At 36.2% G+C, this 17,350-nt stretch overlaps 2 protein-coding genes and 1 long non-coding RNA gene across 7 annotated transcripts in view; 1 reads left to right on the plus strand and 2 right to left on the minus strand.

Annotated features, from left to right (window-relative positions):
• The first annotated feature begins 131 nt into the window (after nt 1-131).
• Nucleotides 132-12,315, plus strand: CCNE2 (cyclin E2). 3 transcript variants are annotated; one of them, XM_023743604.1, is made up of 11 exons: nt 132-498; nt 600-693; nt 786-842; nt 1,760-1,911; nt 2,959-3,094; nt 4,922-5,068; nt 6,490-6,585; nt 7,838-7,972; nt 9,273-9,384; nt 9,880-10,037; nt 10,746-12,315. In XM_023743604.1, exons 1-11 carry the CDS (start codon nt 485-487, stop codon nt 10,857-10,859), a joined length of 1,215 nt encoding a protein of 404 aa, XP_023599372.1. In that variant the 5' UTR covers nt 132-484; the 3' UTR covers nt 10,860-12,315. The 3 variants fall into 3 exon arrangements, with proteins under 3 accessions (XP_023599372.1, XP_006102248.1, XP_023599374.1); XM_006102186.3 differs by having other exon boundaries at nt 133-498; nt 597-693; XM_023743606.1 differs by lacking the exon at nt 4,922-5,068 and having other exon boundaries at nt 133-498; nt 597-693.
• LOC106699434 lies at nt 7,080-10,821 on the minus strand. The gene is made up of 2 exons (XR_001351037.2): nt 10,709-10,821; nt 7,080-7,538 (listed from the first exon to the last, which is right to left on the minus strand). It is a non-coding gene; the product is annotated as an uncharacterized LOC106699434 (long non-coding RNA).
• The window catches only part of INTS8 (integrator complex subunit 8), a 40,216-nt gene continuing 34,977 nt past the window's right edge, over nt 12,112-17,350 (minus strand). For 2 of the 3 annotated variants that reach the window (XM_023743602.1, XM_023743603.1), the window contains exons 19-25: nt 16,979-17,097; nt 15,661-15,764; nt 14,920-14,970; nt 13,208-13,281; nt 13,067-13,131; nt 12,860-12,903; nt 12,283-12,481 (exon numbers count right to left, since the gene is read on the minus strand). In XM_023743602.1, coding sequence (XP_023599370.1) covers nt 12,365-12,481; nt 12,860-12,903; nt 13,067-13,131; nt 13,208-13,281; nt 14,920-14,970; nt 15,661-15,764; nt 16,979-17,097 — 574 coding nt within the window. In that variant the 3' untranslated portion in view covers nt 12,283-12,364. Of the gene's footprint in view, nt 12,482-12,859; nt 12,904-13,066; nt 13,132-13,207; nt 13,282-14,919; nt 14,971-15,660; nt 15,765-16,978; nt 17,098-17,350 lie in introns of all 3 variants that reach the window. The other variant, XM_006102188.3, reaches the window with a different exon arrangement.

A 17,350-nucleotide genomic window follows, 5' to 3' on the forward strand; every position in this document is an offset into this window, starting at 1 on the left:
GGGGAAGGAGGCTGAAGGGCGCGACCAGCCCGCTCCCTCCGCCCCGGCCTCCCCGCCACTCCGCTCTCCAAATTGGCGCGGAACCGGCTTCTCCACAGCCTCTCGCGGCGCAGCCGGGACGGAGGGAGTGGGGGCGCTCTCACCCCACTCGTGGGGGAGGGGAGGGTGCAGAGAAGACCCATTTGGGGCGACCTTCCTCCCTGCGCTTTCGGGGTGCTGGGGTGTGCTTTGTAAATACTTGAAGACTCCACTCGCATCCTGGCTGTACAGTCGGTGGGGGAAATGCAGGCTTGTGTCCAAAATTGACGCCATGAGAGAGCGAATGTGGTGCCGGACAGCAGGGCTGGGGGGTGTCGGACCACCGCCGGGGGCTTCGCTGCAGCCTCCGGGTCGGCGTCCACTGGGCACTCGGAGGAAGGGATGGCGATGTGTTTGACTCGTTCTTTCTCTCCCATCCAGAGGTTTCCTACACCTGAAGAGAAGGATGTCAAGACGCAGGTAACATTTTTTGTCTTGGAGATATGTTTCCGTGTTAGCTGCGGCCTTTGAAACGCATGATCTACTAATTAAGCATTCTTTTTAAAAATCCACCATAGCAGCCGTTTACAAGCTAAGCAGCAGCCCCAGCCCAGCCAGACTGATTCCCCCCAAGAAGCCCAGATAATTCAGGCCAAGAAGAGGAAAACAGCCCAGGTGAGTTAAGGGGAGAGGAGAGGAGAGGAGAGGAGAGGAGACGAGACTGCTTGCTGGGACCTAGTGTAACAGCCGCCTTTTCTGTTTTTCAGGATGTCAGAAAGAGGAGAGAGGAGAAGGCCGCCCAGAAACATCAGTATGAGATTAGGGTAATGCAGAACCGGGCGGGCTGGGCTTGGCTTTGCAGTAGGTTCGCCTGACACTGTTACCTGCTGCCCCTAGAGGTCAGCAGGGAGGCGCTTCTCTTAAGGGCGGTTTGTATGTGCCTGAATCCTGCTCAAGTTTGCCTTGAAGCAGCTGGTTCCTCTTTGTGAATTCCTCCTCGGAGCTGAGCTGCCCGGTGCACCGGGCCCGCCTGATCGGCCCCATGTACTGCTCTTTGTTCCCCTGTGGCTTGAGTGGAGGGTCCTCATAGCTGCTCCTTGAGGCGCACATAGGATGCGAGGTCACTGACACCTGGCACCCAGCCCTCTGCTACCCAGGTCCTCCTGTGTGTTGTAAAGGAAACTTTTGAGACAGTGGCTCTTTGAAACCAGCATTGATTGGGGGAAAGGGGCCTTTAAGTAGGACTTAAGTAATTGATCCCACTTGCCTCCATTTTTAAGGTTTTGCCTGAAAGTAATCTAAGGTATCAGAGCAAGATTAACTGGGGGGGGAGAGGGGGGGGGGCACGTGGGGAAGCTTTTTATAAAACAAGGTGCCCTTGCCACTATTGATAAATAACGGAGCAGTTTTACCAATCTGTAAGTTATTAGTATCTGACTACAGATGCATTGTTATTCCTCCATTCCCCCAATACGTAATGTCTTGTATTTCCAGAATTGTATTTTGTTGTCTAAAACAGCCTACCAGTTACTCTTTATGAAAATTGATGAGCTATATGACTTATTTATAAAATATAAATAGAACTGCCAACTTACTAAACTACATTGTCAGCATGTTAGCTAGAGTGGTGTTTGGGGGAAACTGTAGACTGTTTAGAAATACTAGCTTCCATTTATGAAAGATCTCAGATAAAAGCTGGTTTCCTATTGCACAGATATTCTTTTTTTCTTTTAAATGACAGAACTGTTGGCCACCTGCATTATCTGGGGGGATCAGTCCTTGCATTATCATAGAAACACCCCACAAAGAAATAGAAACAAGCGACTTCTCCAGATTTACAAACTACAGATTTAAAAATCTTTTCATTAATCCTTCACCTTTGCCAGATTTAAGGTAAGAAAATTTTCAGTAATTTAATATCAGAGATTAAAATTATTCTGATTTCATAAATGGCATTACTTTATTTTTTGCCTTCATTATAAGATAGAAAAACTTGTAAAAAATAGCTTTCTTTACTGATACTTAAGCATATATAATCTGACTAGTGCTATTTGCAAATGATAGAGGAATTTTAAACATTGATTCTATAGTTATTTTCATTTGCTTGCTGAGTACTGTAAGCCTTATCAGAACCGAATTACCTTTTTTTTTTTTAATATATTTTATTGATATTTTACAGAGAGGAAGGGAGAGGGATAGAGAGTTAGAAACATCAATGAGAGAGAAACATCAATCAGCTGCCTCCTGCACACTCCCCACTGGGGATGTGCCCACAACCAAGGTACATGCCCTTGACCGGAATCGAACCTGGGACCCTTGAGTCCGCAGGGCGATGCTCTATCCACTGAGCCAAACCGGTTAGGGCCCGAATTACCTTCTTAATGGAGTTTAAAGAATTTATCTAAATTGTTAAGATGGAAACATTTTAACATGTATCATTTGATATATCAATCCCATCTATTTCTTACCAAGCTTAGTAAGGTCTATATTTTTTTCTAGTTAATGAACAGGACTAGTAAGTACAGCTTATACAAAACCTCTAGTAATTTAGAGTCACTGTAGGTGACTCTACTATTGGTGAACTAGTTGGAGGTGATTGACACTTGTCTCTACTGGGATCATAAGCTTTAAATATTTGCCTTTTTAGTATTGCTCTTGAGAGAACATGGCTATCTTAAACAGGAATATTATAATAGATTTCAAAAGAATGTTTTTTTGTTCCCATCAATTTAGATTATCATAATCCAGGTTTTTGCTGCATAATTTCAGGTTTCTACTTTTTCATGCTAAAAGGTAGATACTACCTTAAGAGTAGCTCCTATCAAGTTCTAAATTGAAAGTTGGATTTCAGTGTCTTAAAGTTGAATTTTTTCCTATGTAAAACATAACTTGTATATTATGTAAACCACACAATTATTTCTTTTTACCCTTTTTCCATAGCTGGGGATGTTCAAATGATGTTTGGCTAAACATGTTAAAGAAAGAGACCCGATATGTACATGACAAACATTTTGAAGTTCTGCATTCTGACTTGGAACCACAAATGAGGTCAATACTTCTAGACTGGCTTTTAGAGGTATGTTCCAGCAATACAAATTTCCCTTCTCTTTATGATGGAAAATAGACGTAAATGTGCTTTTCATGTGCCCTCATGGTGTATTATCCATTGCCAGCAGCCACCTTGTTTGGGGGTACTTACTGTAGTTGATAGTACCGAAATGGAAAATGTCTGTAAGAGTAAGATCATGAGGACACAGCCACTACATCTCACACAACCCAAACCCAATTCAGAATTCTTGATATCAGGGTATTGCTGTGTACCGGACGCCGTTCAAGGTGCTGAGGGTATTCAAGATGAATAGAATATATAGTTGACAAGGTTTTGAATTCTGCTGTGCAGTGTTGTGCCTTTAATCTAAAGGAATGAGTGATCCTGAAGCCCCTACAGATGTGTGCCGGAACTAACTGTTTAAGCCCACTCGCTACTACTGAGGAAATGATTACTTACATTGAAGACAAACTGATTATTGCTCTGTAGCTTCCCTATTAAAGTAGATAGAAATGATATATTCTAAGGGAGAAAACTATAGCCTTTTTGGTGGAGTAGCACTTGGCAGAGTAGATCTGCCAGAAGCTATTCAGAAAAGTCTTTAAGACTACAAAATGTTCGAGTCAGGTTATCTTAATTCCTTATTCTGACTAGAAAGGAAGATTGTATTTTAATCATGTGGTTATAAGGTGGTTGGGTTTTTATTTTTTCTAAGTGTCTTGTGATCATGAAAGCAATTTAAGCACAATTATGTTGGTTTTGCTTTATTTTCTTTTTTACATTTCATTGATTTTCATCTAGTGATTATCAAATGTATTCCTGTTTTCCCTTAAATATATGATTATGTATGCAAAACTGTACAGAATATATTAAGACAAATCCAACTGTTAATTCTACTTTGTCTTAGTATACAGGGTGGGGCAAAAGTAGGTTTAGAGTTGTTCATATGGAAAATAATAAACTATTGAATAGTCACAACTGTAAACCTACTTTTGCCCAACCTTATATCGTTTCATTATTTGAAAGATGTTTCAGCATTTAAAAAGCTATTTATTACCTTAACCTATTTATTACCTAGTTTAAATCATAAGATCTCACTATATGTGGAAGATATTTTTTGAAATTCAGTATCCATATCTGATTTTAAGACATGTAGTAAACCAGTAATAAATTTCCTTAACACAGTTTATCAGAACCTCTATCCCTCTGTTTTCTTATCTTCAAAATGGGGGTAATGGCCCCTACATCATGGAGTTTGGGAATTAAAAGCTTCCCCTCTGATAAATGTGGAAACGACAGATACTATTATTAACAACGATAATGAAACGGGGGAATTCCCATTACAGTCCTAAACAAGATATATAAGAGTTTAGCACCAATGTTATTCATTCAGTTTTCTTCTACAATTTTAGCCAGTACAGTAACACATGAAAAATAAATGACATAAAAACATTGAAAGGAACACCATTGTCATTTAATCTAAAGTGAGAAGAGAATCAGTTGGAACTATTAGGATAAGAATATAAACTAAGCATGAAAATTTACCTATCTGTCAGCAATAAACAATTAGGAAATTAATAGAAAAAAGTTCTCATTCATAGTAAAAATAAAATGTATCTGGGAATAAATACATTTTTTAAGTTCGTATGAAAAAAAAACTATAAAATACGAGTAAATGCAGACAACAGATTTGTTTATCCTATCACTGCATGTTATTTTTCTCCCCAATCTTAACTTTGGTATCCTAAAAAGCAAAGTTGGGTTTATAAAAGTATTGTAAGGTATGCTAAGACACAACTTTCTAATTTGGAGAAATTCATGGAGTAATATTTAAACCTTGGGGTTCTTGTCTAGGTATGTGAAGTATACACACTGCATAGGGAAACATTTTACCTTGCGCAAGACTTTTTTGATAGATTTATGTTGACACAAAAGGATATAAATAAAAATATGCTCCAACTCATCGGAATTACCTCATTATTCATTGCTTCCAAACTTGAGGTAAGTTCTCAAAGTTTATTCAGAGACATATTTACCAACCCAGGTTTTAAAATCAACACATCAATTCCAGAAACACTACTTTGATATTAACTCCTTAGGGAAGACGAGTGGGTTTTTCCATATTTTCTGAACATTATGATTTAGATAAATATTATAGTTCCCTTTTAGTATCCAAGCCTATTATAAGTTTCCGGTTTAAATTCTGGAATTAGTATCTAGGTCAAATGTTCCATGGCTCATTCTGCCAAACAGAATACACTGATGCTGTCCCTATATACAGAATTATGGCACTTGGACCCAATAGAATGGTCTTTAAAAACTGATTAACCAATCAAATGAAATGCTTTTTTGGGTTAAAATAATATTTTTGTATCTGATGGTGGTGCCAGGATAGAAGGCAACTCCTTTCCTGCTTGAGATTTTCCTTCACACAATCTCAATATGAATATGAGTATCATTAGTACCTTCATCTGAAATCTTTGAAGCCTGTGTTTGGAGGACTAAATCATGCATTGATTTCCATAAGTGTATTTTTTTCTTCCAAATTTGCCTTTTGAGCTTTAAGAGATATCTCCAGATTCTGCCAAATTTGGTGACTAAGTTTGTATTCAGTCGATTCTGAACTGAAATACTTTGTTTCAAATATCTTTCTAGACTGAAATCTTCACATTTAGCCTGTTCTCATCTGTGGCAGGCATCTTTTCTGCTCATTTGACCATCCTAGTTCTCTGGACTGTTAAAGCAGACCTGTCATCAGCCAAACTACACAAACCATCCTTTTGTATTAGTGTGAAGGAGATGTTTTCAGTTTCTAGAACTCACTGGTTAAGTGTTTTGTTTTATTCTGACCAATGTAGTAGGCAATCTTAAAACAAGAGTGGCTTTTTGTGTTTTAACTGAAATCTGTTTAAAATACTGATGTTTATTAACTGCAATTCAAGATCAATTCCATGAAAATAAGTCTCATTTAATATAGTTGGCTAATTTAGACCTAGATATGAAAGATACCTTTAAATGTACGGTTGCTTTGGCTACTGTAGAATTATTTTACTAAGATTTATTTTCCTTTGTGAACCTGTCCCTAAAAGTAAAGCCTGGCTCTAGCTGGCTTGGCTCAGTGAATAGTGTCGGCCTATGAACTGAAGGGTCCCAGGTTTGATTCTGGTCAAGGGCACATGCCTGGGTTGCGGGCTCAATCCCCAGTGTGGGAGGAGGCAGCCAATCGACGATTCTCATCATTGATGTTCCTCTACCCCCCCCCCCCATCTCCTTTCCTCTCTGAAATCTATTATATATATATATATATATATATATATATATATATATATATAATGAAGCCGGTAGGTAGTTTGTATATAATTCTTTTGTTCTTACCTCAATCTCAACTGTGCTTAACACTAATTTTAAAATCCATTTTAAAGGAAATCTATGCTCCTAAGCTCCAAGAGTTTGCTTATGTCACTGATGGTGCTTGCAGTGAAGAGGATATCTTAAGGATGGAACTCATTATATTAAAGGTAATAATTATATCTTTTATTATTCTAGTTGCAATTTAATAACAGTAATTACTATTGAATCTCAAATACTACAATGTAAGTAATCAAAACTGAGGTTTTAGTATTAGGATCCAGTTCTAAGAGGCTAATGCAAAATATTGACAATGTTATGGATGAAAGAGGAATTTGCTTAACCTATTCATTTCTATTTTTCTGTATCTTTCAAGTTTCTATATTGAGAATATACTTTTTTCTTAATTTAAGTAATTATGGATATTTTCAAAACATATAGTTAGTAGTTAGCATATAATATATATAAATGAATTTCAACAATGATTCCCAGACCTTAGTCATTTTCCCCTTCTTCCAGCAGACAGAAAATAGAATTATTTCACTGCCTTTTTTTCTATATGCAGAGAAAGGGCTATTAATAGAAAAATGGAGAAGAGAAGCATAAAAGTATTTAATTAGGCCTTCAATGAGAGATTAAAGAGTGAATATAAACTACTAGAAAGTATGTTTTTAAATTTGGACATCATGGGTTTATTAATAGGATATACAAGAAAACCTAATCAATATGACTTTCATTTACAAATCATCATAAGTTAGGTTTACAAACTAAACATTCGGGTAGCTCTGTTAGAATGGGATCTTGTTGACATGTTGATACTGTTTTAATAATAAAATTATCCAGATTCAGACTTGTAGTACAAAGAGGATGTAGAGGGAAGATGGCATTCTCTGGGCAGTTCCACAGGTGTTAAGGCCCTCTGCTTTCTCCTAATTATTTTGGACTTTTTATAAATGGTAAAGTCTCAGGGCTTCACGGAGAGAAAGATGTCATTGGAGATTATAGGAATAAGAAGTCTAGAATCAATTCTTAGATGATCTAAATGGAATTCGTTGTGGAGTCACTGAATACAATTAAAAGAGTAGTTTTAATGAAGTAGAGAACAAATTTGGAAGACCAGTGACTACAAGAAATGAGAAAAGCAGTAATGAAAAATAGGCTGAATGAACTTTGTAAATAAAGACAACTGAGAATAAAAGAGTCTACGTCAATAATAGATTACAACACACAAGCAGCTTTAGATTGTGAGGTATCTATAAATATCTTGAATAAAAATAAAAGGGGTCAGAATAATAAAACTCCAGGAAAAAAATGAACCTAAAAACATAAAAGTTTCTTAAATGGCTATCTTAGAAAGTAGCTATACAATGTGGTATCTATGTACCTACATTTATTAACGGGCATTTTAATTTCATTTAACAGGCTTTAAAATGGGAACTTTGTCCCGTAACAGTCATCTCCTGGCTCAATCTCTTCCTTCAAGTTGATGCTCTTAAAGATGCTCCTAAAGTTCTTCTACCTCAGTATTCTCAGGAAAAGTTCATTCAGATAGCTCAGGTATTGACATTGTTATTGAATATATGCTAATGTTAATTACAGGTTTTGTTTAGCTTTTTAAAAAATTGATTGATTTGAAAGAGAGAAATATCAATTAGTTGTTCCACTTTGGGTTGACTCCTGCATGTGCCCCAACCAGGAATCGAACCAGCACAGCCCTGGCGCATTGGGATGACACTTCAGCGGAGCCAGCGGCCAGGGCCTTCCGTGTATTTATAGTCATAAATAGGCTATCCAACAAAGGACAGCATACTGGATTAAATTCACTCCTTAGCTGACTGGAACAAAACTTGTGTTGCATAAAATTCTGTCCCCAGGATTTATGCTGCTTAATAATTCTAGAAAACAAGTTTGTAAACTATGAGTTTAAATATGAATACTTTTCATTCTTTAGGAGCCTAAAATAGATGTCTTTTTTATATAAAATGGGGAATGGTATTTTTAAGCCCGTTGTCTCCAGGCTTTATAATGTATGAAATTATTCTATATAAGCGGTTCTCAACCTGTGGGTCGAGACCCCTTTGGGGGTCGAATGACCCTTTCACAGGGGTCACCTAAGACCATCGGAAAACACATATATAATTACATATTGTTTTTGTGATTAATCACTATGCTTTAATTATGTTCAATTTGTAACAATGAAAATACATCCTGCCCTAACTGGTTTGGCTCAGTGGATAGAGCATCGGTCTGCGGACTGAAGGGTCCCAGGTTCGATTCCCGTCAAGGGCATGTACCTTGGTTTCGGGCACATCCCCAGTGGGGAGTGTGCAGGAGGCAGCTGATCGATGTTTCTAACTCTCTATCCCTCTCCCTTCCTCTCTGTAAAAAGTCAATAAAATATATTTAAAAAAAGAAAAAGAAAATACATCCTGCATATCAGATATTTACATTACGATTCATAACAGTAGCAAAATTAGTTATGAAGTAGCAACGAAAATAATTTTATGGTTGGGGGTCACCACAACATGAACTGTATTAAAGGGTCGCGGCATTAGGAAGGTTGAGACCCACTGTTCTATATGATTATCTTTTATATTTGAATACACAGGGAACCTATTTTACATGTTAGAATTAAAATCACCTTAGTTACATTTTTTAAAAATTTAAGTTCCAACTAAATGTTCCTAGACCAGCATATAAGAGATGTTCTAACGAAGTAACTAAAGGAGAGTACCATTCCTTCCTGTCTACTTCTCATAGTGTGTAAAATAGGTACTGTGTATTCAAAACAGTGTTACTGAGTTTTGATATTTTATGTCTCCTAAATACTTTGTACTTTTGCTTTTCCCTTTGTCAGCTTTTAGATCTGTGTATTCTAGCCATTGATTCATTAGAGTTCCAGTACAGAGTACTGGCTGCTGCCGCCTTGTGCCATTTTACCTCTATTGAAGTCGTTAAGAAAGCCTCAGGTAAGTCATTATTTTACCTTCTTATCTGTTCACAACTTTTAAAGAGACTATTAATTTATGAACTCTAGCATGCTGCTAAACAGAAACTTAAAATTTTAATGGAAAAATTTTAGCAGTGTAGTGATTACCTTCCTTTCTGCTAGTTCTAATCCTCAGTGTCTATCCACAAACAACAATAAGGTCAAATGGAATTTAAATCCATTTGAAGTTAATCATGATTATAGTTCTGCTTTAAGAGTTCTTTGGGTTTTGGTCATTTTAATTTCCTATGCAGAAGGTACTGGTTAAGAAGCTTGAAGTCTTTTTCCTCAAAATAGTCACAGTTTGAGAGTCATAATCTGCTTTGACTTGCTAAAACTTACTGATTTTGGCTTCTTTTTTAAAATGAGTTTTAATATAGCTATCCTTCAATTTGGAAGCAGGAACAAATTCATTAGGCATATATTAGATACTTTCTGATGTAACCTTACATTTTGCTAACTTTTCTCTTCCTAGGTTTGGAATGGGAAAGCATTTCTGAATGTGTAGAGTGGATGGTGCCCTTTGCCAGTGTAGTAAAAAGTACTAGTCCAGTGAAGCTGAAGATGTTTAACAAGATTTCTATGGAAGACAGACACAATATCCAGACACACACAAATTACCTGCCTATGCTGGTATGTTTCTCGTGGGGTTTTTTGGTCTTATTATCTAGTAAAAGTCACTAAAACTATGACAGTAAGGATGATACAGAATAAAGGAATAGAAAGTTCTAATGGGCACAGTGATTTCAAAATGTAGAAGAATTAGTAACTTTGAAGTCAAAGCAAGATTTGTGAAGTTTCTTAAGATCAGTGCCAATAGTCTACTTTGAGTTTAAAAAAATAGTTACAGCAGTTCAAATTGCTGAACCTTAGACTGTGACCAAATTGCAAAGACATAAAATACACCATTGTAAATAGACCCAGAGACATAGAAGCATCCAACAGACTATCAAACCTCAGAGGGAAGGCAGGGGAGAGTGGGGGGAAAGAGATGAACCAGTTAACTCATATGTGCATAACCCATAGACACAGACAATAGGGTAGTGAAGGCCTGCTGTGGGGAGCAAGGGGGTCATATGTAATACTTTCAATAATAAAGCTTTTTTAAAAGTAAAAATAAAACAATTAAAATTTAAAAAGACATGCTCATTTCCTTTATATATACCTCTTTGCATCTATTATCTATTTGTATCTATATTTTCCATAACGGGAGGAAAAAAAAGACCATTATATTAGGCCTAAGCAGCCTCAATTTAGTATCCAGAAATCTGGTTTGACTTTATTTTACTATGTCAGTACTTTACCTTAGCTGCTAATCTCTGCATTTCTTCACATGTGCAGGAGGAAGTCAATTACGTAAACACCCTCAGGAATGGGGGACAACTGTCACCAGTGTGCAATGGAGGCATCATGACACCACCGAAGAGCACAGAAAAACCATCAGGAAAACACTAAGGAAGATAACTAAGCTGACAAGTATTCACTGAGTTTTGGGTAAAATGTCATTAAATTGTTTGCGGGTAGTAACAGGTGGCTCTACTACTTACAGTCAACGTAAAACGTATGAATACGTTTCCCGCATACAATGTGTTAAAATGTACTAAAGTTTTACAGGAAAATAGTGCCAGGACTACCCTAGCCAATTCAGAAATTTCAATGCCATTCTTTGACTTAAAAAACTATGTAAAATTGGCACTAAGAAATGTATTTCATTGTCAGCTGTTTAAAGAAACAGCAGGCCTTGTTTACAAAAAGTTAATTCCCAAGGTGACTGCTAGAAGCCAGCCACAATTTATGCCATAAAATTTTTCTGATCCAGTGTTACTATTTTGATGGACTAGGAATTTTATCATTAAAATCTTAGACTAGGTAAGTGCTACCTTAAAGAGTACATTAAGTGATACAGTACTTTGAATCTAGTTTTTAGATTCTCAAAATTTATATATCCTTGCTTAGTGCAATTTGGTTCTTGAAAATAAAATTAAGTATGTTTACAAAGGTTTAGTTTTGTAATAAGGTGACTAATTTATTTATAGCTGCTGTAGCGAGCTATTATAAAACTTGAATTTTTATAAATGGTGAACTTTAAAATGTTTTTTTAACTAGTTTATTTGCCTTGCCATACATAACATTTTTAACCAGTAAGGCTAAGAACATGGTGTTTAAAACTGCGCTCTAAACAGTGGGAATACCAAAGAAATTATAAACAATGTAAATGCTGTGGCTCCTACTTGGGGCTTCGACATACAGGTTGCTTTATAGTAACTTTTTTGTACATCACAATTTGAGTGAAAAAACTTAAGTACCCTTTCAAACTATTTATATGAGAAAGACACTTTATTATTCTAAGGCAGTGGTCGCCAATCTCTTGGACCTCACGGGCCACCGGTTGGCGACCGCTGCTCTAAGGTATCCCTAAGGATTTTTTTTTTTTAATTTAGTGTGACTAAGGCTTTATTTCCATTTGCAAAACTGCTAAGGTCCTTTTTAAATTCCTACATGAGTTAAGGACAGTGTCAAAGTGATCAAGCTTAACACCTGACCTAGACTTCTATTAAGGCAGAAAAGTATTAAATGTATACCAATTCCTAGTGATCTATTTATTTAAAAAACAAACAAGTAAACTTCACATAAGAAGGTGGTATATAGACTAATTCTACATAAATGTTTTTGAAAAAATGAAATTTCAGCATCAAAAGTGGATTTAATTAGAAAACAAATTATAGTAGATTGTTTATTGTTACTAGACATGTGAATCTCTTCTCTGAAGAAATTATAAATTTAAGCTATTATGGCATGAAATCTTCTGTATAGTTTGTTTTTAAATTGTTTCAGTATTTTTGTCTGGAAAGAAAACACCACTAAACGTGTATATATGTATTATATATAAACTTCATCTTTTAATACTGTTTATATTTAGCCTATTGTTTAAAAAATAAAAGTTAAAAAATTTTAACTGCTCAAAAGTAAAGTTTTGCCATTGCTTGTAGAAACTTTTTTTTCCTCCTCTGCGCTGCCAGCTGTAATACTTCTTCTGGGTTGCTTGCATTCAATTCTGTCTGACCAATGGCTTTGATCTTCCAAAACAGAAAAGTGAGGTTATTAGAGGTTTGGTAAAAAATAAAGTCTTCCTAACATATACACACATAAAACTACTTACTGGTACAGTAGAAGTTATAGCAAGGTGGGGGTTAGATGGGCAAATCATATGTGGCTTCATAGGCCACTGTATGGACTTAAACAATGTGTGAGATAAGAAACCATTTAAAGGTCTAGAGTAGAGAGATGACATGATCTAATATTTTAATATGAAATAAACTAGATGCAAAAGCTCATGATCAAAATAGGATCTTCTAAAAAAACACTAATAATCAACTTTTAGAATAGGCACACAAAATCTTTTTGTTGGTACAATTCTTAAGTATATTACTGAAGCAAGACACAAAATAACTTACCGCAATTTGTCTTTTATCTGTTTCTCCTCTTTTGTGATGAAGATCTAAATGAGTCAGTTAAGAATAATAAATCTAATACTATTAAAAACCACAACAGAATCTCAACTTTTTTAGGTTTGGTTTAGAAGATACACACTATTAAATACTTGTTTAATGTACAGAAATGAACTGTACTAATATCACATGTGATATTAGATGAAAGGATACAAGTCAAGTATTCCAAAATGGTAACATCCCATATGTAGTCATAGTAGGAGTCCATAGCATCATGACTGAAAAGACAGAATTCAGTTACTTCCTCTTAAGCAGAAAAATTGCAACGTTATTTTTTTTTTAAATCATGCATACCTGTTTTGTTCCTGCAGTGATTTAAAGGCTGTTTTGTAGTCAATTTCTCTGAGGAACTGACATAAAATTGCCACCTACATGAACAAATAAGGATTTGAAAATGGTTTAAGGTAACTAGTGTGAACAATAATTCCTGGTTTTAAAGGGGAAATTTGTAATGATTCTTCTATCAAGAATATATCATTTAAGAGGCCTTGCAGTTCACCCTGAGGGATTAGCTCATGATGGATTCCATCCAATTTCAATTGCAAAAACCTTTATACAAACAACTGTCTGCCCAGTATTTTCTTCATCTATAGTTTTTAGGGGTTTATTTGAATGAGAAACTGGTAAAAAGCCAGATAAAAAAATTGAAGGGAATGGAAAACTGCCAAACAACATTTTCATGACATTCAAGGACATAAGAACATGCTTAAACCTTGACAGATGGCAAACACAGAGCTCATTTTGGCAAAATTTAGGCTGCCAATCTGCTTAACCTAAAGCAGATTCACTTCAATCAAGTATGTAGGTCATAATAATTCTTTTTAAAGTATTTTTAATTTTAAAAAATATAATTCATATACCATGAAATTCACCCTTTTAGAGTGCACAATTCAATGGTTTTTAGTATATTTACAAAGTCGAGCAACATCACAAGTATCAAATATCCTCCCTTCCAGTCTCCTTCCCATCCTCTCCCCCTGCAAAAACTCCATACCCATTGACATCACTCTCCATTCCTCGTCCCCCCGTCCCCCCCCCCCGCCCCGTCCTTGACAACCACTACTCTATATTCTGACTGTATGGATGTGCCTCTGGCTAAACATTTCATATTGATGGAATTATACAACAGCCTTTTGTAGCTGACTTTTTTCACTCAACATAATACTTGTAAGATGCATCCCTGTTTTAGCATGTATCAGTACATCATCCTTTTTTATGACAGAATAATATGCCATTGTATAGACATCAAATTTTGTTTATCCATTCATCAGCTAACAAACACTGGGTTGTTTCCAACGTTCTGGCTACTATAAATAATGCTGCTGTGAACATACATGTACAAACTTTTCTGTGAACATGTTTTCTATTTTCTTGGTCATATACAGGAAAGGAAGTGCTGGGTCATATGGTAATTATACTTTTAATTTTTTGAGGAAATGCCAAGCTTTTTCCAAAAGGTTGCCCCGTTTTATATTCCTACCAGCATAATTTCTCCACATCTTTACCAACAATTGTTTCTTTCTTTGAATTAACGGCCATATTAGTGAGTATGAAGTGGTACCTTAATATAGTATTGATCTGCATTTTCCTAATAACTAATGTACATATCTACTCTTAAATATAAGAAAACACACTTGAGAATGTTTATTTCCCACGTAGGAGGCTTAAAGAACAATCTTCTTTCATTTTAAATAAATTCTATAAAGCAGCGGTTGCCAACCGGTGGTCCCTGAGGTCCGAAAGGTTGGCGACCGCTGGTTTAAGGAAACCTTTGGAGCAGCGGTCGCCAACCGTGGTCCATGGACCACTGGTGGTCTGTAAGGTCCGAAAGGTTGGCAACGGCTGCTATAAAGAACTAAAAAAAACTTAAATATGCCAAATTCTTAAATACCATAAACTTAAGCAATAGTAAGGAAAATAAAAGCTATTTCCCAGTCCAATGCTTTATATTTACTATAAACTCTAATATACAGGAAAATAAACCAACATCAAAATATTAAACTAACCTGTGTGTGGCAATTCAGCAAAGAACAACACTTTATCATTCTTTTTATTACCTATAAAAACAATTTGGATTATTTTAAGAAACTAACATCAATTATAACAATGTACTGTTCTGATATGGGATGTCAACAGTGGGAGAGTTTGTACACGAGTGGAGGTTGTACATTTTTACAAAACTCCCAACCACAGCAGAATACACATTTGTTTTTTAAAGTATACAGGGAACATTTACTAAGATATATGTGATAGCTGATACAAAGCAGGTATATGAGAACTCTAATTTTTTCTCCATCTGCTATGAATCTAAAACTATTCTAGCCCTAGCCATTTTGGCTCAGTGGATAGAGAGTCGGCCTGCAGACTGAAGGGTCCCAGGTTCAATTCCGGTCAAGGGCACATGCCCGGGTTGAGGGCTCAATCCCCAGTCGGGGGCGTGCAGGAGGCAGCCAATCAGTGATTCTCTCTCATCATTGATGTTTCTACTCTCTCTCCCCTCTCCCTTCCTCTCTGAAATCAATAAAAGTATATTTTTTATAAAATTAAAAAAAGAAATGAAACTGTTCTAAAAAACAATTTATTAATTTTAAAAAGTTACTGAAAATTTTTAATATTGGACAGCAATCTGATCTAAAGCAATCAATTTGGGAGTCATGACAACAAACATGGAAATGAAAACTCACCCAAAAGGAACCCAGGAAGAGCATTTAAAGGCAGACAAGAAGAAAAGCCAATAAACAACCTACCTGGTCTGTATAAACATCAGGGGGTACAGCTTTATTAAAGAAATCAGAACACACAGCTCCGGCCTGAAGGTAATAGTGAAGAGCTGCCGAATACTGATTTGTTGCTGGAGTAGAAAATAGAGATCAAGAATTACCTAACACAAATTATCAGTTGGAAAAACAGACGGGCCTCTTTGGTGAATCAGGTGACAAAAGCAGATTCAAACCAAGATAACACTTATCCAAGAAAACACTGCAAAATATTGCCTTTTTAAAAAAACTACTTTATGCCCTAGCCGGTTTGGCTTGGTGGATAGAGCATCGCCCTGCAGACTGAAGGGTCCCAGGTTCGATTCCGGTCAAGGGCATATGCCTGGGTTGCGGGCTCAATCCCCAGTGGGGGGTGTGCAGGAGGTAGCCGATCAATGATTCTCTCTCATCATTGATGTTTCTATCTCTCTCTCCCTCTTCCTTCCTCTCTGAAATCAATAAAAGTATATATTTTTTAAAAAAAACTACTTTAAAGAAGCAATATAATAGTTTTTGCCTTCTAAAAGTGACTACACAAAAATCTGTTTCAGATTTCTTGTCAAACTTACTAGTACAGAACTTAGTATTTGGAGGTACTTATTTCCCAAATGTCATACTTAATTTTCTGAGGTAGTTTAGAATCAGTAAATCTTTTCTGAATAGATAATAAGATCCTGATAATAAATTCCCTGGGGGGGGGGGGGCGGGGGGGGTGGAGGGCGAGGGGTGAAAATAAGCATTAACAATTGTCAACTAGCCTGGCCGGTGTGGTTCAGTGGTTGAGCGTTGATCTATGAATCAGTTTGATTCCCAGTCAGGGCACATACCTGGATTGCAGGCTCAATCCCCAGGAGGAGGCAGCCAATCAATGATTCTCTCTCATCTTTGATGTTTCTTTCTCTCTCTCTCCCTCTCCCTTCCTCTCTGAAATCAACAAAAATATGTATTTTTTAAAATCATCAACTATTGCTTCAAAAATAATATAGCAGACAGTGAAATAATGTAGTGAGTGTACAGATAAAATGAGACTGGCACACATGTGGTTTCATTATACTATCCTCTCTATTCTATTTGGAATCTTCTCTTTAAAAAACTCAACTACTAAAACACTGATCATGAAATGATACTAGTCAAAAATTTTATTTGACTTGTACAGTAACAAAAATATTCTTATCAAGTTGAAAAAAATCACATAAATGGGAGAATTATCAATGTATTCCCAAGAACACAAATAATTATCAATTATATTATTTTCACCTCTAAAAATACTACAAAAACAAAACATAAAGCAACCATACATCTCACTTACCAAAATAAATGTCTGCCTGAATAATTAACCAGGAATGGTTGTTTGGATTGATACTGCGGGCATACCGAACCAGCTCTTTCACTGTGATTGCCACAGCTTCAAAGTCCACTGACTGGAGGCTAAAGGGAAGACAATGACGACCAGTAAGCTCCATTTTAAGAAACAATTTCAAATTCCATACACACATTTATTAAAAACAAAAAGACTTACCCAAAATTTAGGTGACCATAAATAGTCTAAATACTACTAGTTGTAAATATATAAAAACTATCAAAACATCTAAGTCAGAGAAAGTGTGATAAGCTAATTTTTATAAGCAGTTGAAAACAATCTGATTTTTGTTTCCTTTTCCCCAAAATGCCAAAGAAGGTT

This window comes from Myotis lucifugus, unplaced genomic scaffold, assembly GCF_000147115.1.
Source record: "Myotis lucifugus unplaced genomic scaffold, Myoluc2.0 scaffold_403, whole genome shotgun sequence".
Taxonomy (NCBI): Eukaryota; Metazoa; Chordata; class Mammalia; order Chiroptera; family Vespertilionidae; genus Myotis; species Myotis lucifugus.